We start from the raw sequence: 27,619 nt of genomic DNA, 5'->3' as shown, positions 1-27,619 counted from the left end.
TGAATAATAAAAATATTGTTTATTCTTTGTAACGGAGTTTGAGATGATTTTGATCTACTCTTCAGTTTGTAGTAGGTACGGTATTCTAATTAATTTACGCACTTGTATTGCGTCTTTTTTTTGTTTTTTACGAGCTAAAGACTATGAAAAGAATTTGTTTTTTTTCTTCTTTTTTTTTTGTTGTAGGTTTTTCGTTTCCCATAGACAAATTAGAGGGGTAAGGGTCGTCCTCTTCACATGTATATTAAAGTGTTATTAGGCTTGCGAGGGAGTATCTTAATATGTGTATTGTATATAGTATACAATCTCGCTCACAATATATCGTCGATGCGCGCAGGGGGTGCCGAAATGTCTAATTAGACTTCCAGACCTACCCTTATGATGACCAATGAGAAGGCTCGTTTTGCATTTAAGCCCCGCCTCAGAAAGCACCGTTGCCCTTTTCCTCGTGACAACCGACCACAGTTTCAACGTGAGCGCCGATCGGCGAACGTCTCCTGTGCGGAAGTTGAACGCTCTCATTTTTTTATCTCTCTCTCTCACTCTCTCTCTCTATTTTTCTCTCTATTTCTCTCTCTCTATTTATTACTCTCCTTCTCTATTATATACATATATAATCCCGCCATCACTCTGAAAAAACAGAAACGTGTTTACCGTTTTATTTTTTTTCTGTTTTTTCGGGCAAAGGAAGATAAAAAAATTGTTATTTTGTTCGAAAGGAAAAAGTTTTGAATAGTTGCAATAAAAAAAGGAGGAAAAGTTTGCAAAAAGAAGTTTTCTTTTTTTGTGTTTTTTTTGTTGTTTTTTTTTTTTTTTTGAAAAAAGTGCGGGTTCGTTCATCTCAAGTTGACGTGATACAACCGGTGACTTCTCTTGTCCGGATTCCGACAGTCGAGAAGTTGTTAATAGCTCTTTCTCTCTCCCTTTGACTCTTTTATATTTTGAAGTCGGGAGAGATCGAAACCTCGTCCTTGCGGATCTTTGGAACAAAAGACGAGAAAAAGGGACTTCTCTTTCTTCGGAGCCACACTTTTTTTAAGGTATATACACATATATATGTTTGTATGTTTGTTAGAAAAAGGATTAACTGCCTTTCTTCCTTGGTTGTTGTTCTTGTTTCTTGTTCTTCTTCTTATTCTTCTGCTTCATCTTCATCTTGTTCTTTTTCTTAGTCTTCTTTTACCCAAACCTTGTTTTTATATTGGCGGATCTTTTTCTCGTAAATGGCATGTCTGCTGTTTTGCATTACAAGAAATTTCACTTAAAGTTGAATTTTTAATGTAATTCAAATCATTGATTCTGTAAAGGTAAAAAAAAATGTTTAAACCATATGTGTGTGTGTGGAACCCTTTTGTCGAGATGTTCTATTCTCGGAAATTTTTTTTTTTATGTGTTTACCGTGTGTCGATTCAGGTTTTTTTTTAAATATATACTATGGAGAAATTGATGTGGGCCTCAGTGTGTAGACATAATTAATTAGCCTTCTGCGGACTTAAAGGCAAATTAGCACCATCAAATCCTTTTATTTAATTAGAAGGGGAACTCGTATAAGAAATTACTCCTTTTTCTTTTCGGGAATCGCATTCAATTCAAAAGCGTGACGGTATTATATGTAAAATATTTGCGTGTCAAAATTTTAATGTTTACATTAATCACTGTAAATTTTACGTTTTTGTTATTTATTTATTTACAATAATTTCAACAAAAATTTACTGAATAACAGTCACGAATAATTTCACAAATATAAAATTTTATATTTTTTATTATTTACTATTGTCTGTTTTCTAGTTATTTTTTAAAATTTTAATTTAATTTGGATTTTTTGTTTATCTTTTTTATTTTTATATTATATTTATATTATATTTATTTAGATTTTTAGAACATTTTTTGTTTTCTTCTTTTAATTCTTCTTTTTATGAGAACATTATTTATTATTGAATTTTAGTTTCGATTTATTTATAATTAAATTAAAATAGACTTAAATATATATTTAGATGAATTTAAATTCAATTTATAATTAAATTCATTTAAAAATGACAGTAAATTAAAATGTACTATATCGGCAAAATGTTGATTAATGATTCAAATAGTAATAATTCCATAATAATCGATTAGTTGAAAATAACTAATTAAAATAAGTTAAATTTGATAACTAAATTTGATTGATCAAATTTGACTGTTTTTTTTACTAAAAATTATTTATTTTTTTACTTAAACATTATTTAATTTCCTACTAAAAATTTGTTTACTCTTTTTGTAAAAATTACTTATTTTTCTACTAAAAACTATATATTTATTTTTCTAGTACAATTTTTTTTACTGATAATTAGTCTTTTTTCTACTAAACAAATTAAAACTGCTTTTTCTACCAAAAATTATTTATTTTTCTACTAAGAATTATTTTTACTTATAATTAGTTATTTAATTTTCTACTAAAAATGATTTATTTTACTGATCATTATTTATTTTTCTACTAAGAATTATTTTTTATTGATAATTAGTTATTTTTATACTAAAGAATTAATTCTGATCTTAATTATTTATTGAATTTTCTACTAAAAATTATTTATTTTCCTGCTAAGAATTTTAGTTATTTAATTTTCTACTAAGAACTGTTTATTTTTCTACTAAGAAAGAATTATTTTTTATTGATAGTTAGTTATGTTTCTACTAAAAATGATTTATTTTTCTACTAACAATTATTTTTTATTTATAATTAGTTATTTTTCTACTAAGAGTTATTTTTTATTGATAATTAGTTATTTTATTATACTAAGAATTATTTTTTTACTATTAATTGGTTATTTTATTTTCTACTAAGAAATAGTTTTTCTTCTACTAAAAATTATTTTTTTTTACTGATAATTATTTGTTTTTTCTACTAAAAATTATTTATTTTTCTACATATTAATAACAGTTTATTTGACTACTTAAAAATTATTTGTATCTCCTAATAATTGTTTACTTTTGGACTAGAATTATTTATTTATTCATCTACTTAGAATTGCTCATTTTTCTCCTAAAAATTGTTGATCTTTTTTACAAAAATTACGTACTTTTTTTCTACTAATATTTGATTTTTTACAAATAATTAGCTATATTTAATTAATAATCAGTTATGTTTAGCTGATAATTAATTATAAATAATTAAAAATTAGTTATAAATAACTAATAATTAGTTTTACGAATAATTATACCCATATTTATTTTTATTACCAATTGTTAAAGTTAAAAATTATTCACAAAAAATTGTAGCATCAATTAGTTATTTTTAATATAAATTAAAATGCAGAGAGTACAAATATTTTCACATTTTAATCGGAAAATGATTTTTTTTTCAAGTTTAATAATCAAAATGAATAAATTTATATTTAGATATCTGTAATAATTTATGCGCTTCTGAACAATATATCCTGAATAAATGTGCATTATATTTGCATTAATTATAGGTTAATTTTTGATAGGATAATAATATAGATTTAATGTACCGTTAGAAAAATTTTTTTTTCATTTTTTTCAGATTTTTTTAATATCCAACTTTATTAATAATTTATTGTATAATTAAATAATTGAATGGTTATATATGTGCGGGTAGTGTGCGCTTTTTAATCTTTAATGTGTCCTAATAGTATTGGAGTGAACTTTCTCGTTGTTATTAGACACTCTGTTTTTCCGCACATTGATCTCGCGAATAATAATCATACCTCTTTCTTTAATTACTACCACTTTTTATCTCAGTGATTCGCTAATTACAAATAACAGCTTTTACATATATATATATGTATTCGCCTTAGGCTTTTATTTCCTTCCCTCACTGATCTCGTCCTTGTCGATGGAATTTTATTATATATATTATATATATATATATATATTTTAGTTTTAAAACATTTGTCGATTACTTTTTGCAAATGGAAATTGCAATTTAGAAATTTTTAACGAGATAGGGTTGATTAAATAAAAATTATTGATGTCACAAAAATTGATTAGCGGGAAATATATTATAGTAATTAATATAATTATTTCTTTTATAAACGGGACAAGCAAAATTATTTATTTAATTTTTTACGTTCAGATGAGTTACAGTAGAATTTTTTTTTCAACTCAAGAAACAAATTATTTATCTACTTATAATAATAAATGAAAATTTCGAATAGAATTTTTTTACTAAAGGGGACAAATTATATATGCACAATTCAATTTTCTGTAATTAAAAGAAGCAATTAATTAACATAATAATTGGATAAGTGGACCATTAATTATTTTCTGACAATACAAGGTTTGAGTTTCGATACAATAAATCAAATTAATGAAATTGAGTAATTTAAATAGGGACAAAAATAATTGCGTAATTATAAATATAATAATAAAATAATAATAATAATAATAAATAATAAAAATAATGAAATTGAAAATAATAGAAATAAAAATAATAAATACAATCTCATAGTTTTTAATAATTGATAAGAAAATATAATTTTTCTATATTCATATTTTAATTTTGAAAGTCATAGGAAAAAATCACACTTTCTTTTTTTTTGTTGGATTATAACCAAAACAAACGGGATTTATAAAAAAAAGAAATAAAATAAAGAAATCAATTATTTAAGAAAAATAATGTTTAATATATTTTACTATACTTATAATATATATATATATATATATATATATATATATAATAAAAGAAAAGCATATGTGTAATATTGAATTTGATTCATAATTTAATTCTAAAAAAAAATTTACTATTTACGAGCGTGTTGAGATTCTTCAATTTTTTAATGAGTTCTGCTCCAAACAAGAGTTTATTGCCGCTCGTAAATATGTCACTATTTTTACCTCTTTAATTGCGATTCGATTTGATTCTTTCTGATGAAACAGACTATTTAAATTAGAGTACATAAATTATTATATTTTCATGTAAAGAATATATATATAGATGTATATATATTTTTTTTATATCAAGAAAGTTTAATGTAATAAATAACAAATCAATATATAGACATGTATATAATATTCACGTTATTTCGATATTTATTAATTGCTCTCTATACTTTATTTATTATTGGTATTATTTATTAACAATATAAACGGTCTAACAAAGGAAAAAAATCAAATTTATTATCATTTTTATTATTATTATTGATATTAATGTTGTTATTATTGAAGCTATTCTTAATTATATCATGATTATAATATAATTCAATTGCAATTATATTTTTATTAATATTATTATAATTATTATTTTTTTTCGCTAATTGAAAAATTTTATTCTAAATTTTTTTTGTTAGTTGTGTATTTTTTAATTATATTTTATACTTCAAAAACTTTATTATCATTGTAAATTTTTTTATTTTTTTTGTAAATTTATTTACACATAAAATATAATTTTTTTCTGTAATAACCTTTTCTATTAATTGTAAAATTTTTTATTATTATTTTTCCATTTTTTGTAAATTTATTTACACATAATAAGTTTTTTTCTGTAATAATTATTTAATGGGTTTTTTAATTGTTTGACGTTTTTAGAATTGAAATTAGAAAATTGGAACTTCTTTCTTTTTTGTAATTAATTCATACAATCAACCTACATATCATCCTACATTTTTTGTTTCACAATTTTTTTATTTGGTTTCAATCTTTTAATATCTCTTTGCGTACTCTCTCTCTCTCTCTCTCTGCCTCAATGTATTATTGAATTATTATCAGCAAAGTTGAGAGAAATCGTGAAAATTTTATTGGATTATTAATTTATTCAGTTTTATTGTTTAATGAATTCTATTGTAAATTTTAAATTAGATTTGATGGAAAATTTGTCGTGAGTTTTTAAAAGTAAAAGTAGCGATTAATTGGCGAAAAATTGTTGAGATTAAAAGACTTAATGTTAATAATTATAATTTTCAATTATATATTATGGTGAATAATGTATTATAATAATAAAAAGTTATAAATTATGATAATAAATTTAGTATATTATTAATAAATTATGTATTATAATTATAATTTAAATTATCTATTATAATTATTCATTCAGTATTAACTAAATAATTAATTTATTGTTTATAATAATAAATAATACTATTTATTTTCATTGTATCCAATTTGGATTTTTACTATTTTAAAAAATGTTTAATTTATTAATTATTATTATTATCATTAAAGCAAGGAGAGTGAATAAATACTTATAAATAAAAAATAAATTATTATCATTATTGATTTATTATTAATAAATAGTTAAATATTTATTTAATAATTTATTTATTGTATTGTATATTGATGATTAAATATTTTTTTATTATATTAATATTTATTTATTTGATTGATAATTATGATTTATGAATCACATATATTTATTTAATAATTGAATATTTTTTTAGTCCTTAGTAGTTATTATTAAAAATATGTATTTCAATTATTTGATATTTTATCTAAATTGGCTTTTTAATAATTATCAAAGTTTCGGAAAATTAGTTACAGAAATTTTATAAGTAATTAACTGAATTAAAATTTCAATAATCCGCGCATATGCTCGAATTTTGTAACAAAACATTAATAAACTGAATTTTTTCGACTGGAGGGTGTATTTACATTGGTGAGAAACAAAATTGTTGAAAGAAATTAATAGTCTTGATTGTAATCGAGAATAATTTGTGTCATTATCGAGATTAAAATCTCTTAAATTGAAAGAGAATGATGAACGACGCAGAACAAAAAAGGTGTGTGTGTGTGTGGGGGGAGTTAATGTATAACACTACTGATGGAAGTATAATGAAAAAAAAAAAAATTCTCCCTTTTTTTCTGTTACAGATTCAAGAACGGAAATTGGATCGACCTTCAATCACATAATAATAAATGAGGATGATGCCTCGAGAAGACCGAATTTCGATAATGCGAGGTTAGGAGTGTGACTTTTTCTCTTTCGGAGTGATTTCCTTGCTAACGGCGCTCCAAAGAGAATCGAAAAAGGGTTAAGAAGAAAAAAGCGAAAGAAGAGAGGAGGGAGTTGGAGTAGGAGAGAAGAGAAAAGGAAGCCGATTGTTTCAAGTCGGAAGATGCGTCAGGCGATAATTACAACTCTCGTCCTCCTGCTTCTTGTCGGCCGGAAAGGCGTCTCGGCTAACTGGTGGTAAGTCTTTAATGCTAATTGTAATCTTCTTTGTATTTCATTTACTGTAATTTATTTTTCTTTCTTTTTTTCTAATTTTATTGCGCACTGATGGTTGTCAATTTATTGTGTTTATCGGTCCTTATTTCTTCTCTCAATTTTGGGAAGGAAAAAAAAATCATTTTCTATGATTCGATGGGCAAATTAATTAAATATTGAAGTCAACGATCACTCCGAGTCAAGATGACTCGGAGTGATCGTTAACTTCAATATTTCATTAATTTGGGAGCAATTATTTATTGTTTGGATTAAAAAAAGTTGGGTTTTAAAAAATTTATTCTCCATATTGAATACGCCATTTTGAATTTTTAAAATCTGACTGGATGTTCGTAATCAGCGACCCCCAAAACCCTTGAGTAGCAATTTTCAAGCGAATTGATTTAATACTATGGAAATTAGGTTAATTTAATTTTATAAATTAGGTTAATAATCAGCGCCCCCCAAAACCCCCGGATGTCAATTTTCTATTGAATTTTTTTAATATTAGGCAAATAATATTAATTTTTTATTGAAAAAAAATAAAAAATTCGACCTCCATATTGGATCCGCCATCTTGATTCTTAAAAATCTGCCTGAAGGTTCGTATAAGCGATCAAATAAACCCGCGAAAAACAATCTTCAATGGAAATTGTTTAATATTGCGTAGAGTAGGTTAATTTTTTATTTTTTTAAATAAAAATTAAATAATTCGACTTCCATATTAGATCCACCATTTTGAATTTTGTAAATCTGACTAGGGGTTTATAATCATTCCATTGATCCCAAAAACCCTCGGATAGCTTGTTTTAAGCGAAATTTTTGAGTATTAAGCAAATTAAATTGAATTTTTATTTCAAAAATTTTAAAATTAGAAATTAGTTTTCCATATTAGATCCGCCATCTTAATTTTTAAAAATCTGACTGAAGGTTTGTAATCAGCGACCAAAAAAACTCTGGATTAGCAATTTCGAATCGAATTTGTTTAATATAAGGCAAATAAGATTAATTTTTTATTAAAAATAAATTCTAATATAAGAATTCCACCTCCATATTTGAACCACCATTTTGAATTTTGTTAAATCTGACTGGAGGTTTGTATACTTTGATATAAAAAATTCTCGGATAGCTTGTTTTAAGCAAAATTTTTGAGTATTAAGCAAATTAGATTGAATTTTTATTTCAAAAATATTAAAATTAAAAAATTGGACCTCCATATTGGATCCGCCATCTTGAATTTAAAAAAATCGGTGTTGAGGTTCGTATGCAGCGACCCAAAAAACTCCGGTTTAGCAATTTTCAATTGAATTTGTTTAATATTAGGCAAATAAGATTAATTTTTTATTAAAAAAAAAATTAAAATTAAAGAATTCGACCTCCATATTAGATTTGCCATTTTTAATTTTGAAATTATAACTGGAGGTTCGTGTACTTTGATGCCAATAATTCTCGGATAGCATGTGTCAAGCGAAATTATATTAATATTATGCAAATTAGATTGATTTTTTATTTCCTAAATATTAAAATTAAAAGATTTAACTTCCTTATTGCATCCGCCATCTTGATTTTTAAAAATCTGACTGGAGGTTTGTTGGCAGCGATTAAAAAAAAACCCCGAATACCAATTTTCAATCGAATTCATTTAATACTATGGAAATTGGGTTAATTTTTAAAAAATCGACTTCCATATTGGATCCGCCATTTTGAATTTTGAATATCTGACTGGAGGTTCATAATCAGCGACCCAAAAAACTCCGGATTAGCAATTTTCAACCGTACTTATTGTATTTCTATAAGAAAATTTTATAGATTGCTTTTTAAAAATTAGTACTGCATAAAAATTAAAATTTTTAGTAGGTTAAAAATAGTAGCAGCTTAAAAATTGTAGTGGCAACTACAATTTTTTACTCTCCAGAGAAATTAGTTGAAATCGAATTTTATTTTACTTTAGATTATATTTTTAGATATTTTTAGATTTGGTCATATTGGAATACATATGTTAAGACCTGCTAAATAACTGTTTACAGCAATATACAGTTTCTTTTTCCTTTTCTTTTCTTTTCTGTTTTTTTTTAGTGATCGGTTTCCTGAAAATTTTCGGTGATTTGGGCTTTCTTCGATCACCATCCCCGATTCTGACCCAGCTTTCTCTGTCCTCTTTTGTAGTGGGAAATGTGTTGTATTTTTTTTCTTTTTTCTTTTTTTTATTTTCAAATGGGATTTCTATCTAAATCGCCCCCGGTGCAAACCCAGACGGTTGTAAATTGGGGTGGGTCAGTGTTATAGTAAAGAGGGTCTTGTGCTCCAAAAAGTAATTTTCTCAAAGCAGATAAGAGAAAAGATACAAACGAATATCGTTCTTGACGCGCAAAATGTTCTTATATATAAAATATATTTTCCTGCTTTTCTTTTTTATTCGTTTTTTTCTCTTTGTTATTCATTTTGATAATCGAAATGCGGACACGATTTATGTAACTAATGTAAGAAAAAGAAGAATAAAAAAAGGGAAACAAAATAGTTAGTGGAAATAGTAAAAAGATTTCAATTTGAAGAAAAACGTGTAGGTACTAATTGAAGAAATCCCGTTGAGAGAAGATTTTTTTCCTTCATATATATATATATACAAAAAGTTTCTTGTGTCGAGAATTCTAAAGTGATGTAGATATCGAAAAATTATCATCATCATGTCGAGCCACAGGGGTTCTATAATTTTACATTCTCATTACACGCGAGAGAATTATTTTCTTGTATATACATATATATATATATAAAATTCGACCCCCGTGCCCCCGTTTTCATCACATCTTCACGTTTTGAGACCCTCTGAAACTGAAAAACCGGTTTAAACGATGGTGTCTGTCTGCTGATCTACTCATTTCTCTGTCTCTCTCTTGAAAATATGTTACCTGCCTACCTAGTAACATTCCCGTAACTAGTCACTTGTTACATGTTACTAATTAGAGCAAATCATATATTGCTAATGAATTTCGCTCGAAAGAAAAGCGATTTATAGTGACAAATTGTAATGGATTCTTTCGCTGATGATAATATTTGTTATTTGTAGTTGTACTAATTATTTATATCGTTTGGTATTAATAAACTAGAAAATAATTGATTTATTTATAGAGTTTATGTTAATAAACTGTAAAATATTTTGTATAATTTATTTTATTCTCTGCTCTCTAATTTGTATTTGGTCACTTTTGACTAATTCGCAGCAGCACTAAATCGTTTATTAAATTAATTAGCAGAAGACTAACAATTTTTACTTTTAGTCATTAAAAAAAGTTTTTATTTATTTGAATCGGTAAAAATTTCTACTAATTTATTAGAAAATTTTTTTACTAATTTAGATTAGTAAAACTTCTTACTAGTTTGAATCAGTAAAAATTCTGACTAATGTGAACTATTGAAATATTTTACTAATTTGTGTTAAAAGTGAAAATTCTTATACTTTATTTGAATCAGCAAGTGAGTCAAAATTTTTAGTAAAATTTTTTTAATTTTAAAAAAAGTTAATACAAATTAGTAAAATTTTTACTAATTTGTATTAGTAAAAATTCCTACTAATTTGAGGCCTCAGATATTATGATTTTTTTGACTTTTTTCGACTATTTTTGAAAAATGCGACTTTTTCGACTGTTCTTTCAAATTTTGCAACGAAATGCCACATTTTTAGTATAAAATGCAACTTATTTCGATTTTTATAGTGTGAAAAGTATAACTATAGACAAATCTTTGAAAAGTTATTTTTGAATCATTTTACTAATTAAATTTTTGAAATATATAATTAAAAAGATTTTGAATAATTAAAATTTTGCAAAATTTAATTGAAAATAAATCATTTTTTTAAGTATTTTATCCCAATTTTCAAAAATTAACTTTTAAAGAATTTTAATTGAAAATTTTGGAAATAATTGAATTCTCAAAAATTTTAATGAAAAATCTTTAAATTTAAATTTAATAAAAATGAAAATTAATGAAAATTATATTGTAAAAATAATATTAAAATATTTTTGAATAAACAAATTCTCAGAATTTTTTCATTCCAATTTTTTAACAAAGTAAATTAAAATTTTTTTAAATTTACTTTTTTAGATTTCTTAAAATTTTGGAGAAATCATTTTTATTTAAAATTCTTCAAAAATTTGATTATTTCTTTATATTTTTTAAAAACTCAATTATTTTGAAAAGGTTTTATCAAATTTAAATTATTTTTCAAAGACTTTACCAAATTTCAATTATTTTTAAAAAGATTTTACCAAATTTCAATTTTTTTGGACATTTTTTAATTCTATGTAATTGTAAAAATATTGACTTTCAAAAATTATTTAGAAATATTTTTAGCATATTAATTTTAAAAATTTCTTTATTAAAACTTTTGAAAATATTCTACCTTAATCAGTAAAATTTTTTACTAATTTGAATGAGTAATAATTCTTACTAATGTGAATTATTAAATTTTTTTTACTAATTTGTATTAATAGAAATTCTTACTAATTTGAATTAGTAGAAATTCATGCTAATTTGAGTGAGTAAAAATTCTTACTAATTTGAATCACTAAAAATGTTTACTAATTTGAATACGTAAAAATTCTGACTTATTTTTGACTAATTTTTGAATTAGCGAACGAATGTGAATTTAATATTGGAATTATTTTTCAAAATTCAAGGGTTATTTCAGTAAAATATTTATTTTGATTGAAAATAAAGAGTAGAATTTAATTATTGAATTTCCCCGTTTATATATATGTTTTGTATGTATATATATGTTGAAGTGTTTGTTTTATCAAGAAACTGAAAAACCCTTTGACTTTTGGGCAATAAAATTGGTCTTTGGATTATGGTACTAAATCGTCTTCAGATCTCTTTTCGACGCCTTCCTTTTGTTAATATACCTATATAATACGCACGATTTCAACTCTTGTTGGCTCGGTAAACAACACTCCTTTTCAGCATTATATTATGTAGTTTTTAAAAAGCTTGTATTTTTGCTTTTGAATATTTTTGTCTTTCTTCCCCCCACTCTTTCTCCCTTTCTTCTTTCCTATTCATGCTGGATTTATTATTATACATAGGATAGTTAAATAAATAAACGTGTACCGTTAAATGTTGCAAAATTCACACGTTCAGAAAACAATTTATTTTAGTTTTGGAATATTGTTGTTTCGTTTATTCAGTGTCAGGTATATGTATGTGCTGTTTGAAACTCGAAATGTGTGAATTCGGTTACTAATAGATACAAAATGTTGTGGAGAAATTTCTACTAGTTTGTAATAAAATTTTTACTATTTTTTATTTTCTTCTTTTTATTTAAATTTCAGTCAGAAATTTATTTGAAATTTGTAGAAATTTTCTACGGATTTAAATTCATAAATTGACTGCACTCTTTCCGACTTATTTTTTTTATTAATACTGTTAATATTATTATTTATTGTTATTGTTTATTATTATTTATTATATTTAAGTCCTGTTTTTGTGGTGTAAAAAGTATCTTTTTACCTCACTTTACTCTAATAATAAAAATAAAAATAATAATGATAATAATAATAATTAAAATAATAATAACACTGTTTTTCTAAGGATATCAAATTGAGACAAAAAACGAATCCATAGATGATTTGATATCCATAGAAAAAGCTGTGAATAGTAATGATAATAATTAGCGATTTGTCAATAAAGAAATAATTGAATTTACTATATTATTATTTTTTTGATTAATTAAATTTATTAAATTATTAAAGATTAATTTATTTAATGACAATAAATTTTAATATTTTCATGAAAATTCATAAAGAAGAATTTAATTGAACAATTTTTTTGCTTGCTAGATTTTTAGTTACTTTTAAATATTATTTTTTTATTTTTTCGGAGATGTTTTTGTTTTTTAAATCACTTGGATGTTTTTTTAGAAAGCAATGTTCACTTATGTTTCTTTGTTAATAAGAAATGAGCATTTCCTTTTTTGAACAGAGCAGGTAGAAGATCTACTTTCAAATAATTCATCGGAAAGCTCTACAAACAGACGGAAATGAGTGCTTCTTTTCTAAAGAGGCTTTTAATATCACAAATATTCGTTTTTTTTACCTTCAACATGTTGGTCTGCATTTACTATCATTCCGGTTTAGTATTTTCCTTTCTCACAAATCTATATTACTTCTTATCTTATGGGTCTCTCGTCTTTTCTTCTCCTTAACGTATTACACGTGTTTTATCTTGGGATTTTACCTCTTTTAGGGAAACAAATCAAAATTGATATTCACTGAATAATGTATTTTCAATTGTTATACAAATTTGTTTATATATTTTGTTAAAAAAAAAAAAAATTCTTTTGAAAGCAGTACAAGATAATACAATTTTATTTTGACAAGAAAAAAAAATTTTTGTTAAGAAAATTAAGAAAACTGAAACTTTTTTCAATTTATTTTCAAAAATTGCGACTTTTTCGTCTTTTTTTATGCTAATATTGCAATGAAATACCACATGTTTAGTATAAAATGCAACTTCTTTCGATTTTTATAGTGCAAAAAATAACTATATACAAATCTGTCAAAAATAATTTTTGAATCATTTTTTTAAGATAATTAAATTTTTCACATACACTGAGGAAACATTATACTTAAATGAAACACAAAAATAATGTTAGACCATTTTGTTTAATTGAAATTAGTTTGTAAGTTTAATCTCAATATATAGAAAATATTTACTGTATTGATTCAAAAGTATTATTTGTTTGAATAATTATATTTAATTCAAACATATTTTCTGTTACGGTTTAAACAAAAATTATGTTTAAAAATTTTATGTTTGAATCAAACTTAAAAGTTGACTACAGATAATTTAAAATCAATCACAATTTATGTTTGATTTCAATATATAATCTCTTAAACTGAACCAGAAAATATGTTTGAATTAAACTTAAATATGTTTGACTGTATAGCAAAGATATTTTAAGTTTGATTTAAACAAAATTTCTTTGAATCAAATAATTTCTTTTCTCAGTGTATATCTACAATAAAAATTGTTTTAAATAATTGAAATTTTGTCAAATTTAATTGATAATAATTAATTTTTTTCAAGTATTTTGTTCCAATTTTTGAAAATCAACTTTTTAAGAATTGTAATTGCGAATATGGAAAATTATTGAATTATCAAAAATTTCAATGAAAAATCAAATCAAATCTTTTAAAAATCAAATATTACTTTTTTTTAATTATACAAATATTCATTTAAGAAATTCAATTATTTTCAAAAAATTACATTAAAATATTTTTAAAAACTAATTTTTAGAATTGTTTTATCATAATTTTTTAAAATTCAATTATTTTCGGACAAAATAAATGAAAATTTATAAAAATTTACTGTTTTATATTTATTAAAATTTCGGAGAAATTTTAGTCTCATTTGGAATTAAAATTCTTCAAATATTTGATTTTTATTTATATTTTTCAAAAATTGAATTATTTTAAAAAAATTTTACCAAATTTCAATTGTTTGGAAATTTTTCAATTGTATGTAATTAAAAAACTATTATCTTTCAAAAATTACTTAAAAATATTTTAAAAAAATTATTTGTAATAATTTATAATTTTTTATAAGTTTTTGAAAATATTATATTATCTTAATAACTTAAGTATAAACAGGGTGGCCGCTGGACCGGGAAATGACAGTAAATTTTGATCTTGACTGGGATTTTGGAAATTTTTTTTAAAAACACTGATTATTTTGTGAGAAAAAATAGAAATATTTGTTTTAAGACTTATTGATTATATTTCATTAAAGAAGATTGAATGATCTTATATAGAATCGTTTTATTTTGTCAGGGAATTTTATCAAAAGTAGATACTATAAAAATATTCAATTTTTAGAATTTATAAGAAAAGTATGAATTTTGTTGTTCAACGTAACACACTTAAAAAAAAGAAAATATTAAATTTAATTTTAAATTCTTTCTATTTCTAACAATAATTAAACAAAATATAATTTTAATTAAATTCGTCAAAAAAATTTGAAAGAGAAAAATTTTCACATATTCTATAAAATAGTGGAAAATAAATCAATTTTTCAATTAGTTTTTTGAAACATTTTTATACACATTTTATTTCAAATTAGTTATATCTTTAAATCTATAATATATAATTGAAAAACTTTCAAATTATTCAAAATTTCATGAAATTGTCTTGTAAACAAGTGAATTTTAGAAATATTTTAGTTAAAATTTCTAGAAAATAATTGAATTGAAATGTTGAAAATAATTTTTAATAAGTTACAGTATAGTAATTTTTTAAAATTATTCTATTTAAAAGGATTTGAAATTTGAATTTTTTTAAAAATCTTAATACCTTTGAAAAAATAATGGATAATAATTAGATATTTATTTCAAAAAATCTGTTTAAGTTCCAAATGATTTGAAAGTTAAAGATATTCATAAAAATGTATTATAAACATATTTTGGAGTTCCAATTATATTTTTAGAGTAAATTAAAATATTTTTAGGGTTTGGGAAAAATTCAAAGTTTCGTCTAAAAATCAGTGAATTCTTTCAATCTTTCATGGAATAATTTATTTTCAGAGTTATTCTTTATGACCGCTGAATTTTTTTTTATGAAAAAAGTGTCCACCCTGAGGAAACATGGACAGTTACAATTTTCATTATAAAAAATTGAGTTTTTGTATTTAAATAATTGAATTTTAGAAGAACTTCAGGAAAATTATTTAAAATAATTTATTTAGAGAATTTTGTCAGGGAAAATAATTTTAATGTTAGTAAATTGTCAGGGAAATTGATAAACTGAAACTTATTGTGACCACCCTGACTAAGGACAATATTATATGTTAATTTTTAACTAATTAATATGAATATACTATCAATCAAATTTTTCTTCTTTTGAATCTCGCGCCAGTTTAGTTCATTAAATTGCCGCCTAGATGGCATGAAAATTCTCTCACAAACGAAATGACGTCTAAATTAAATTTAAGTCAATTAAATGGTATTTGCTTCCTAATATTATAGGTTGAAATAGAATTTATTTACTGTAAATAAAAATAACTATTTATTGGTAAAATTTACTAATTCGAAAGCTTAAAGTCAATCACTAATTCAAATTAGCATGTTTACTAATTTAAATTTGGAGAGTAGTATAGAAATTTTAGCTAATTTAGATTAGTTTTCTGTTCATTAATTTAGATTTAGAATAGGAGAGGGAGAGAGTGAGAGCGAACATCGTGGGTGTGCTAAAAAACCATTGTTTCCAGAAATTATCGCTTACTCAAAAAAGAAATTAGTTACACTCTGATAATTGTACATCTGAATCAAAAAGTTGTCTTTAGACACGCCTAATGGCAGCTTCCTTTGATGTCGATTTTTTTTTCAATGCACGGAGAATGGCAAAAATAGCCACATGAGAGAGAGAAAGAGAGAGAGAGAGAGGGGTGTGTCCCGTAGTATATATGCAGGAGAAAAGGTGCACGTCAAAATCGTTTAAATAGTGAAAGGAGAAGAGATGTGAATGACGTTTCTTGTCTTTTCTCTCCTTTTGTTTCTTTTTCTCTTCTTTCTTTTCTTTTTTTGCGTGTGCAATCTGATAAGGGATGATAGTGATGGTGATGTGGGAGGGGCCATGTCCCGGTCACGCTTTTAAAACAGAGTCAAGTAGATTTGTTGTAGATAAAGATAGGAGTCCGTTGATAGCAGCAACAGTCAAACGATCGTTTGAGAAGATTTTATTTCTGACAAACTGGTTCCCTGGGCGATTAATCGCCCCCACTACTATATGTGTGGATGCGTATACATATATATATATGTATAATCCTCAAGGCGGTTAACCGACCTATGCTATGGTATACCACTATACCTTCTTTTCCCTTCTGTATCGTCTTATTTTGTCCTCACCAACCCTGAAACCACGCAGCAAGCTAATTGCAAATGAATGCCACAGATATACCGGGTGCTCTCGCAATATTTCTCAATTCTTGTATGTGTATATTATATTTTTATCCCAGGTGGTATGGGTTTTGCAAATACTACATTTTATATACAAATACGCGGTGTGTGTTTATAGAAAGGCGTTGACTCTTATCTCTCTCGCACATCTCTCTAGGTATTTCCAGATAAATGTCTCTTTGTTTTATTCCTTACCTCGATACATAAGAAACAACACGTTCTTCCCATTTCGTCTATTTTTTTTTTTTTTTTTTTGCTTTTTGCTTTAATATATATCTTATGGAAGATTTATTCTCTTGGTTTTTTTGATTTTAATTCTTGTGTATATGGTACAATGCTTGCGTGTGTGGTTTTATAATTTATTCAGTCATTTGCTTACTACGCTTTTTTGCCTTCTTTTTGTGTTTTATTTAATGTTACTTTGTTGTCTTCTTTTTGATGTTTTTTTGTGTTTTATTTAATGCTACTTTGTTGTCTTCTTTTTCCTGTTGCTTCTTTGTGTTTCTTTTATTGTTATTATCTTCTTTTTGTTGTTGCTACTTTTGTTTTTAATTTGATGTTGCTTCTTTGGCTTTAATTAGATGTTGTTCTTTTTGTCCTTAATTTGATGTTGGTTTGTTGTCTCCTATTCAAAGTAAAAAGTAAATCTTATTTTAAGAACTATCTGAAATTAAACAACTCTTGTAAGTAATGACAGTCTTTAACATTTAATTTAAGCTCGGTATGCGTGAAAATAAGGATAGGCAATCTGAGTTTACAGATCTACTTTTTATATTAAGTATACAACTGCTGATTTTTAACATGATTGCCTTAAATTCAGCACATTCTTTGCTGATAATCAACATACTTTGCTCTTTAAATTCAGCAAAAAAATATGATTTAAAACTAAGCAAAGGCTGTCTTAAAAATGATGCATCTTAATTTAAGGTACCTTTCATGGCTAAAAATAAGACTTTCTTTTTACTGTGTTTGATGCTACTTTGTTGCCTCCGTTTGATGTTATTTTGTTCTCTTTTCTTTTTGAGATATTCTTTAAATTAGTTATCAGTTATAATTTTAAAGATTATGTCGGTTATTCTTCGACTAATTATACCTACTGGATTACTAATTTTGCAAGAAGTAACTGAAGTATTAAAGATAAAAACTATTATTTGTATTCTGTTTTTGTTTATATACTCTAGGGAAAAGTTTGCTGGAAACAACTAAATTTTTTTGGTTGCACAGCAATGCATTCATTTTATATTAATAAATGAGTACATTGCTGTGCCAAAGATTTGATTGTTTCATAACAAGAAATTTGCTTCAAAACGGTCAAATTAGTTTCGTAAATGCGAAAAATTTATTAAAGTGGACCAAAAATAGGATGTGCCAAAAACTTATTCACATACTTCTTGAAAGTATCAAATTGGTGCCAAAAGGTTGGATCAATTTTTGATTTCTTCCATATTTTCGATATCAATTCGCTGCAATTTATTACTTTTAAGTTAACAGTGTTAAAGTGAACCAAAAAGTTATTAAAATGAACCAAATATTTACTGAAGTCAAAGATTTCTTTAAGGTAAACGAACTTTATTTAATTTAATCCAAAATTTGGTTGCTTTATAATCTAAATTTTGGTTCTACTATACCATACGAGATATATTACACAACGTATAGAGTATTTTACTCAGACGTAAATTTTCTACAAGTATAATTAATCATGATTTTAGTTAAATAATCATTTAACGTGTTGGATGTATCGCACTTAATTAGGGTGCAACTGATTCCTTGTCGAATTTTTAATTCTTGTATATTATAGTTTTTTTTGTTTCATGAGATTCAAGAACACTTTGGATTTGTTTTTACTTTTTACCATAGTCTAGTTTTTTTGTACAGTATTTTTTTAAATTGTCTCTACATGTTGTCTTGTTATTGAAACAAAAAACTACAAAACAAATTTTTATTCAGTAAATTCAGCATTGACTGCGTCTTAAAAATGTTGCAACTCAATTTAAGACTTTTCTTTCGCCCTTAAAATAATAATTTCTCTTCACTGCGTGCAGTATAGTGTTGCATCCGCATTAGATACGTCTTCTTTTTCTGTTCTTGTATTATGTTATCATATCGGTACCTTGATGCAAAACAAAACACTCTATATACCTTTGCGCACTTGAAAAGTCGTCTAAACAATCTACAGCATATTTCCTGTACATGATCTTCAACCAAATTCGTATTTTTTATTCAGTTGTGTAACAATAAAAATATTGGCAACTATTAATGGCCACTATTAATGGTATGAATGATATTATTGTTATTAATTGTATTAAATTTATTAATGTTATTAATGGTTCAGTTTCCAATGGTTTTTCTGATTTAAAATTAGTTCAGATTTAATTCTCTATTGGAAAGGAAAATTCAGTTTTGTATCAGACATAAGAAGCAAGAAAATAAATTTGATTTTAATTCGATGTGATTTATTTTTATGTTATTTAACTTAGATAGTTATTAATTGCAGTAATTTGTTGGTTAGATTGTTAAGCTTGGTTAGTTAATTTATTACTCAGTTAAAAGTTACTTAATCGTTTAATTGTGCGCTGATGATTGGAGTAAAATGAAAATGCTATCTTTCATCTGTAATTAATTTTCTCGTAAAATTTGTTACTATTAATTAATCAATCACCTTTTTGTCATTAACACAAGATTATCGGTTCGGTTTTTTTTAATCTAGAATAGTAAATAAAAACTGATGAATTGTTCAGTTTTTTAGTTTTATTTTTACAGAATTAAACAAAAACTGATAATAAAGATAAAAATAATACAAACATAACTTTAAAATGGTTTGCTTGTTTAGGTACCTTTCTTCGGGGCGCGTCACATTTATTAATAATAATATAATAATAATTTTATACTTTAGCGTTTAATGTGAACTTTTATGGCAACCGTGCATTAAATAGGTATATCACTTTATAGGTAAATGCCTATCAGTCTATTCCACTATTTCAAAATCTCTTATAATATACTTTAATGTTCTCTGCACGTTTATTTACTGCGAGAAAAATAGACTATTTGAGATAAATGATAATTTATTAACTATATGCAATTTAACATATAATCAGAGATTTATAATATAATCCGTATACTCCATTACATCTATAGAAAAGAGTATTACATCCTGTACAGCATCTAACAATTAATAAATACTTCAATAAAGCAACATGTTTCTTTTTATTTACAACTGTTTCGTTACTCGTTGATGAAAATATCAAGAATATTTTAGTTATTTTTATTTCCTTGTGAAGGAAGCTTTTTTTCCCTTATTATACAAATATTTCAGTTTAGTGATTCAAACTGTATTCTGTATATTTCTCCCTACAAAAATTCGTGTTTTCTGTATATTTGAATAATTATTCAAAAATTGCAGAATTTTCTGCAAATTCTATTGTTAGAAACAATTCGGCAAAATCGGACGTGATTTTGGCAGAGATTAGATGCTGTGGGTGAAGTGAAAGATAGGAGGTTATGTTAGCCTTCTAGTTGAGTGATGCGCATGACAAAACCGTAGGGCGCATGCGCATAGCATTCGTACGTGGTGCGCATGACAAAACCATATGGCGCATGCGTATAATATTCCCACGTCATGCGCTGTAATGAATAAGCGCCACTTTTCTTTTTCCGTTATAAAATCGGAAAGTAAATTGTTTATTTTCAATATAAATATAATTATTATAGTGAACAGTAAAAATAATTTCTTTTCTTATAATTTCGATGCAACTAGCGATGATTTATTATTGATAGAACCCAGGGCACCATAAACATAATACACGCACCTGTTTAAGATGTACAAAGATCTCGACAAAAATCGCATCCTCGAGAGTCCCTGAAATCCTTCTTCGGATCCGTTCTCCCGGCGCGGTGCGATCAACCCGATTGGCGAGAAAGAGAAAGACAAAAGTCAACTGAAGACGATGGAATCAAGAGAGAGAGAGAGAGAAAAGGAGTGGGAAAGAGAAAGAGAGAGAGAGAAAGAAAGAGTCAATGAGAGGCAATGGAGAGAGCGTGCAAAAGAGAAAGGCGTTAATGCGATTTTTAATCTCCCTCGTAAAGTCGGCGCGCGTGCAACTATAATGCGTCCTGGCGGTCGGTTCGCGCTTAATAAAGGTGCCTTTATTAAACCTGCGGCAAAAAGCACGCCTTCTGATGTGCCTCGGTTACGGCCATTTTTTTCATCCTTTTTTACCTTACTTTTTGTTTTTAAATGTTCTTTTCCATGTTTTAAAAGGCAACTTATTCGTCCTCTTCGTCGCATTTTGCATATGACCATTTCGATTATAGGTGTGAAAAGTCGCTTTAAAATAGTGACTCATTTTCTGCATAAATGTTTACGGCCTATTTTAACATAACACAACAGGTGTAACTCACATTCCATCTAGTTAATAATATTTCTTCATATACACGAATAGAGCTTGAAAATTTTCAATTTTCAAGCTCTATTCGTATATATGAAGAAATATTTGTTTTCTTTTGTCGGTAATGAAGGGAAAAATTGCACTAATCAGTTGTTGGAACAAAATCAATTTGTGAACGACCACTTATATAATTCATACAATATTATATAAACTCATGTAAATGAATATATAATTCATATTATTACTTATATGATAAATAAATAATTATATAATTTTACATTAATTTATTAAATAGAATAATTTAATAAGAAATTGTTATTTTAGGAATGTGAAGTAGTCGCGGGCGTTAAGTGTCAGACTTACGGAGCTTTGGTTTATGATTCGCGCCCATCGAACGAATACATAATTTCTTTCAAATAATCGATCCCTTTATTATTATACTATTATTTAATTATATTAATTAATTAAATAATAATAATAATATAATATAAAAATAATAAATAATATAGTAATAATAATAAATATTTTATTATTTTATATAATACAAATATTATTATTATTATCCGAATGTTACGCGTGCTAAACGTGGTATTCAATTTATTATTATTATGCAAATTTCAAAATTTTTTATTTTCAAATATAAATTTTTCAATAATTTAATAATCAAAATTTAAAAATAAATTCATTTATTAAGTAGGGGAGAGTGGTCCTAAGTTGGCCGCCTAAGCAAATTGGTCGAAAATAGTAACAAAATGAAATTTAATCACTTCGGCAAGTATATATTAGTGTTCAGAGATCGTTTTTCTATAATTTTGTGGTATTTAGAACGTTATAGAATGGCTTTTGTAGTCTTAATACAATAAATAGTGAAAAGCTGCATTTTGGACATTTCAGAAATAGCGGTCCTAAGTTGGCCACCACTTTTTTTCGCTTGTGTATAAGGAAGAAATGCATATTCTTTTCAATTACGCAGAAATTTTACAAATTTGATACATTTAGGAGAATAAAAACGCATTATTTAACTATTTTTGTTTAGAAAATGAAGCAATATTTTATTTCATTTATTTACAGTGGTGGATGGCTGTAGAGACAGGCGTTTTTGTACTATGTTTTTTCTAATGTTTTTTAAACCATTTTTTTTGGTTTTTGTCTTTGTTTAATTCCTACGTTACACTTTTACGGTCTTTCTCGTGATAAAAAACACAAGAAAGAAATAAAACATAAATAAAAACAAACAAAAACAATAGGTGGCCAACTTAGGACCACTGTAGGTTTTTACAAGTTTCAAATTATTACGCTAATAAAAAAAATTTCATTAAAAAATCAACAGAACCTCTTATTACAACATTGAATAAAGGAACTAGCGCACACACTTATTTAGAAATTTTTAATTATTTATCTCTTGTAGCTGCTCTCGAAAAAACAAGAAAAATTAAATTTTTTGGTCGTAAACAATATTATTGTCCTCACAATGCGTAGAAGAATCTTAGATTATAATTAGGTCCATAAATTATATCATGGTTTATCAATATATCATACCACAAAATTATAGATTCGTCCAGTATACCATCTCTGAGAAATGCACACTGAAAAACTGTTGGTAGAGCAGTTGCGCTATTGACTGTTGTGCAGCGCTACTTAACTTTAAACTCACAGCTCTATCAAAATTAGGCGAGTTGCTCTCCTAAACTTGACTACCAATGGCGTTGGCGAGCGGCTGCTTGACAAAAAGAGCAGCAGCTCTATCAAAAAGGAGAGTTGCTCGCCCAAAAAGGAGAGTAACTCGCCCAAAAATAAAGTGAGCTGTGCGTTTCTTTTTAACGCAGCAGTTCACCGCATTGGGCGAACAGCTCTCCTAACAGTTTTTCAGTGCAGGGTGGCCAACTTAGGCCCACGGCCAACTTAGGACCACTCTCCCCTACATAATTAATTATTACACTGAATAAAAATTATTTGATTCAAATGACTGATTAATTGAGTATTATCAATTGAATATTTACTTGAATCAAATAACATTTATTGGAGTCAATTAAATGGTATTTGAACCAATAATTTCAGTATTTGATGCAAATACCATTTAATTAATTCCAATAAATATTTTTTTATTCAATTTTTAAAAAATTTATCGAATTAATAGAAATTTTGTGAAATTCAACTGAAAATAATTAAATTTGTTAAAGAATTTCATTAAAAACTTTTGAACAAATCAAATTTTCAAAGTATTTTCATTTAATAATTGATAAATAATTGAATTTTATAAAGAGTCACATTCTAATGTATTCATGTTTCTTAGTGCGAAGATTAATAATTAAAATTTTTATTAGTTAATTAAAAAAAGATACACACTTAAAATTTTTTAATAAAATTGAATTTTCACAAAGTTTTTTTTTAAATTCTGATAAGTAATATTTTTGAAATTTTTCAATTCTATTGTTTCAAGATAATTAAATTTTTATTTAAACAAATAATTGAACATTTTTGAAATAATTGAAATTTCTTTACATTCTATTAAAAATATTTAAATTTAAAGAATTTTATTTAAATTTTTCGAAAATAATCACCGTAATTATAATTTTATTTTTAAAAATTCCTTCGCAATATATTCAATTATTTTCATAATTAGTAAAACTCATTGCAGAATTTCAATTATTTCTAATGCAATTTTAATCGAATTTTTCGAAAAATGTAATTATTCTTAAAAATTTTATTAAAATTCGTCGAAACAATTCAATTATTTCTAGAAACTATAAACAAATTCTTCTCAAGAATTCAATTATTTCCATAAATTTCCATCAAATTCTTCGCAGAATTTCAATTATATTTATTAGAGGTGTGCAAAAAGCTCGAAAAGCCGAGCCGAGCCGGGCCGCAATTTTTTCGAGTCGAGCCGAGCCGAGCCCGAGCCGGGCTCGATGTATCGGGTACCCGAAATTTTCGAGTACCCGAAACATTCGGGTACCCGAATTCACTCGAGTACTCGAATATTTCGGGTACTCGAATGAATTCGGGTACCCGAAATTTTCGAGTACTCGATTTAATTCGAGCTTTTAAATTAAAAAAATTTTTTTTTTTTACAAAAAAAAATTTAATTAAAAATTAATGTAGAAAATTTTGGATTTTCTCAAGGGCTCGAATCAAATCGAGTACTCGAATTTTTCGGGTACCCGAAAGTTTCGGGTACCCGAAAAATTCGAGTACCCGAAATTATTCGAGCTTTTTATAAAGCTCGGCTCGGCTCGAGCTCGAACTGAATAGGCTCGGCTCGGCTCGGCTCGAAAAATGAAAAGCTCGAAAATACCCGCTCGAGCTTCGGGTTTCGAGCTTTTTGCACACCTCTAATATTTATAATTTTTTTTAAATTCTCCTCAAAATTTCAATTATCTTTATAAATAATTAAATTGTTTTCCACAATTCAATTATCTTCAAAAATTTTAATAAAATTCTACGCAAACATTTAATTATTTTCATAAATAATAACATTTTTTGGAAGGATTCAATTACTTTTATAATTATAGTAAAATTCTTTGCAGAAATTCAAATCAGGTATCAATACATTTTAATAAAATTGAATCAATCAACTTTTCAATTATAATTATAAACAGACAAGATGATTTTTAAGCATTGAAAAAATTCTTTGTTTAATTCAATTATTTTCCAAATTTTTAATTAAAATTATTAAAGAAACATTATTTTAAAAAAATTTAAAGAAACTCGTCAAAAGAATTTAATTATTCAGAAAAACTCTATTAAAAATTTTGGAAGCCATTTGTAGATTTATTTATATTCGAAATCAAATAAATTTAAATTTGATCAGAAAAAGAAACCGGAAAAAATTAGGACAAAGCCGGGAATTTTGTTGAACGTAATTATAAACATCCTGGTCAAGTAATCGGTTATATGAATCAAATAAATTTTTTTCAGTGTTATTGTTTATATTTTCAAAAATTTTAATATAATTCTTTGGAATTTGTATAAATAAATCAATTATTTTCGAAATTTTTAATGAATCCTTCGAAACAATTCAATTATTTTTATAAATGGTAAAATTTTTTGCAAAAATTAAATTATTTTTAATACAATTTTAATAAAATTTCATGAAGGAGTTAAAATAATTAAAATAAAATAAAAAAGAAAACGCCTTTTGAAAGTGATTAAATTTAACATAAAAGCATCACGAGATTAAAGACGCAGTTTAATCCTTTCTATAAAATCCGGACTTGAAATCAATATATATTACGGCTTTTCAAAATATTTATTGCATTTTTATTATAGTACAAGCAGATACTTTGAAGATTAATAATCTTTATAAATGAAAAGTAATTTCCTGACATTCATTTGGTGCATATTTGCCCTGTGAAAGTTTGTTATTTACAAAAAAAAAAACAAAAAATAAAAAAGACAATTTTTTAACAGATTTATTCCATTTGACACACTTTATAATATTTATAAGCATTAAATTGACAGTAAAATGAGTGTTATATTTTATTCAATATTTATTTATTTTAGTATTTTAATAGTATATTTGAAAATAATCAACGCGATTTAATCGCTATTTTATTTACAAAAGAAAAAATGCATTTATGAATTAAAAAAATTGTAAATGTAAATGCATAATTTACTTATCTATATGGAATTTGTTAATTACTTATTTTATTTTAATAACATTTTTTTAAGTTTGTTCCTTGTTTTAATTTGTTTTTTTTTAATAAAAAAGAAATAAAAATTCGTTTAAAGAAGAATAGAGGCAGAAAAACTAAGAATTTCCGTTTCATCTTTTAAAACGAACCTCTTTTTGTACTCTCGCGCACATTTGAATTTTAATGCCTTTAATCTATATATTTGAATTAAATTTATAACGATCGATGGGCCATTGAATGAAAATGTTCTTTGTAAAATATATTGTCCCTCAGCCATTTATACATAAAAAGGATATTATTGTCTTTTATTATATAAAATTTATTTTTAAACATAAAAATTCTGAACTTGAATCGAGAGAGGGTAGTAAAACGACCCTTAGGCATTGCTATTTATCCGTCTGTGTCTATTGAGAAACATATTCGATCAGACACAGACGTTTTTTTTTCTTTCAATTCCTTTTTGCGAATTGACGAGGTTTTAGTATAGGAAGGATTTTTAAGTGCCTCGTAAACCTAAAATGCGCTATCGAGCATGAATCGCACGTTGAAGCGACATTGAAACTTTTTGTCGGGGTTTTTTTTCTCTCTTTTTCCGTTTTTTTTTCATGTTAAGAATGAAACTGGAACAATTTGTTGCTTACGAGAGTTACTATTTGTCATTAAATTGCCGTTTTGTAACTTCTTCTTCTTCTTTTTTTTCTTTGCTTTTTTTCCTAAAAGCGAAGCGAAAAACAGTTAAATAAGTAGAGATATTTTTTTTAAGAAAGAAAAATTTTGATAATGGAAAAAATATTTAATATTTTTTTTTATTATTACTATTGTTATTCGTTATTTTTAAAACATTCACGGATAATTTTTTTTAACGCAAAAATTTAATAATTAAATACAGTCGAATCTAAATAAATTGATTGTCAAAGGAAAATTCAAACACAGAAAAAAAATTGGAAAAATTCAAATTATCGACAAATTAAATTTATTGAGAAAATCAATTTACCGAAAGTTTAATAATATTACCGAGAGTTGTGACTATAATAATTTTTTCACAGCGAAAAATTAATAATTCAATTATAAAAAAGATGAATTAAGAATAATTATTTTTATCACGAAAAATTAATAATTTAATAACAAAAAAATTAATTAAGAATTTTTTTTTTGTGCTTAAAGAAAATTATTTTCGAATGTTTCAAAAATACAGATATAATAATCTCGTTAATAATCTTTTGCAAAAGGTGTCGAATTAAATCTCTTTTTTTCCAAATTTAAAATCCTGAAATTGAAATATTGAAAATACAAACACGTTTCTTAAAAGAAAGAAAAAAAAATTCCTGAATTAATGCCATGATTAGCGTCAATTATTCACCAACTTATCGCATTAGTTCCACATCATTAAGAATTGAATTAGTTGAACGGTGATTTAATGAATCAAATTAATGTTGTAACCTCTCTCGGAAATTTTAAATGAAATTTTGTCGACAGTTCAATACGGCTTTTACATATAGATATATATAATATGAGTGTG

The 27,619-nt window shown here is 25.2% G+C and overlaps 1 protein-coding gene across 1 annotated transcript in view; it reads left to right on the top strand.

Moving 5' to 3' along the window:
• Positions 1 to 453: 453 nt before the first annotated feature.
• The window catches only part of LOC122511732 (protein Wnt-1-like), a 117,750-nt gene continuing 90,584 nt past the window's right edge, over positions 454 to 27,619 (top strand). Inside the window, exons 1-2 of the mRNA XM_043627171.1 lie at positions 454 to 1,040; positions 6,802 to 7,120. Of these exons, the coding sequence (XP_043483106.1) occupies positions 7,047 to 7,120 (74 nt within the window). The 5' untranslated portion in view covers positions 454 to 1,040; positions 6,802 to 7,046. The remainder of the gene's footprint in view (positions 1,041 to 6,801; positions 7,121 to 27,619) is intronic.

The sequence above is a fragment of the Leptopilina heterotoma genome, unplaced genomic scaffold (assembly GCF_015476425.1).
Source record: "Leptopilina heterotoma isolate Lh14 unplaced genomic scaffold, ASM1547642v1 Lhet_9, whole genome shotgun sequence".
Lineage (NCBI taxonomy): Eukaryota > Metazoa > Arthropoda > Insecta > Hymenoptera > Figitidae > Leptopilina > Leptopilina heterotoma.
Note: the sequence above shows the minus strand (reverse complement) of the source record. Positions and strands in the feature narration are given on the sequence as shown.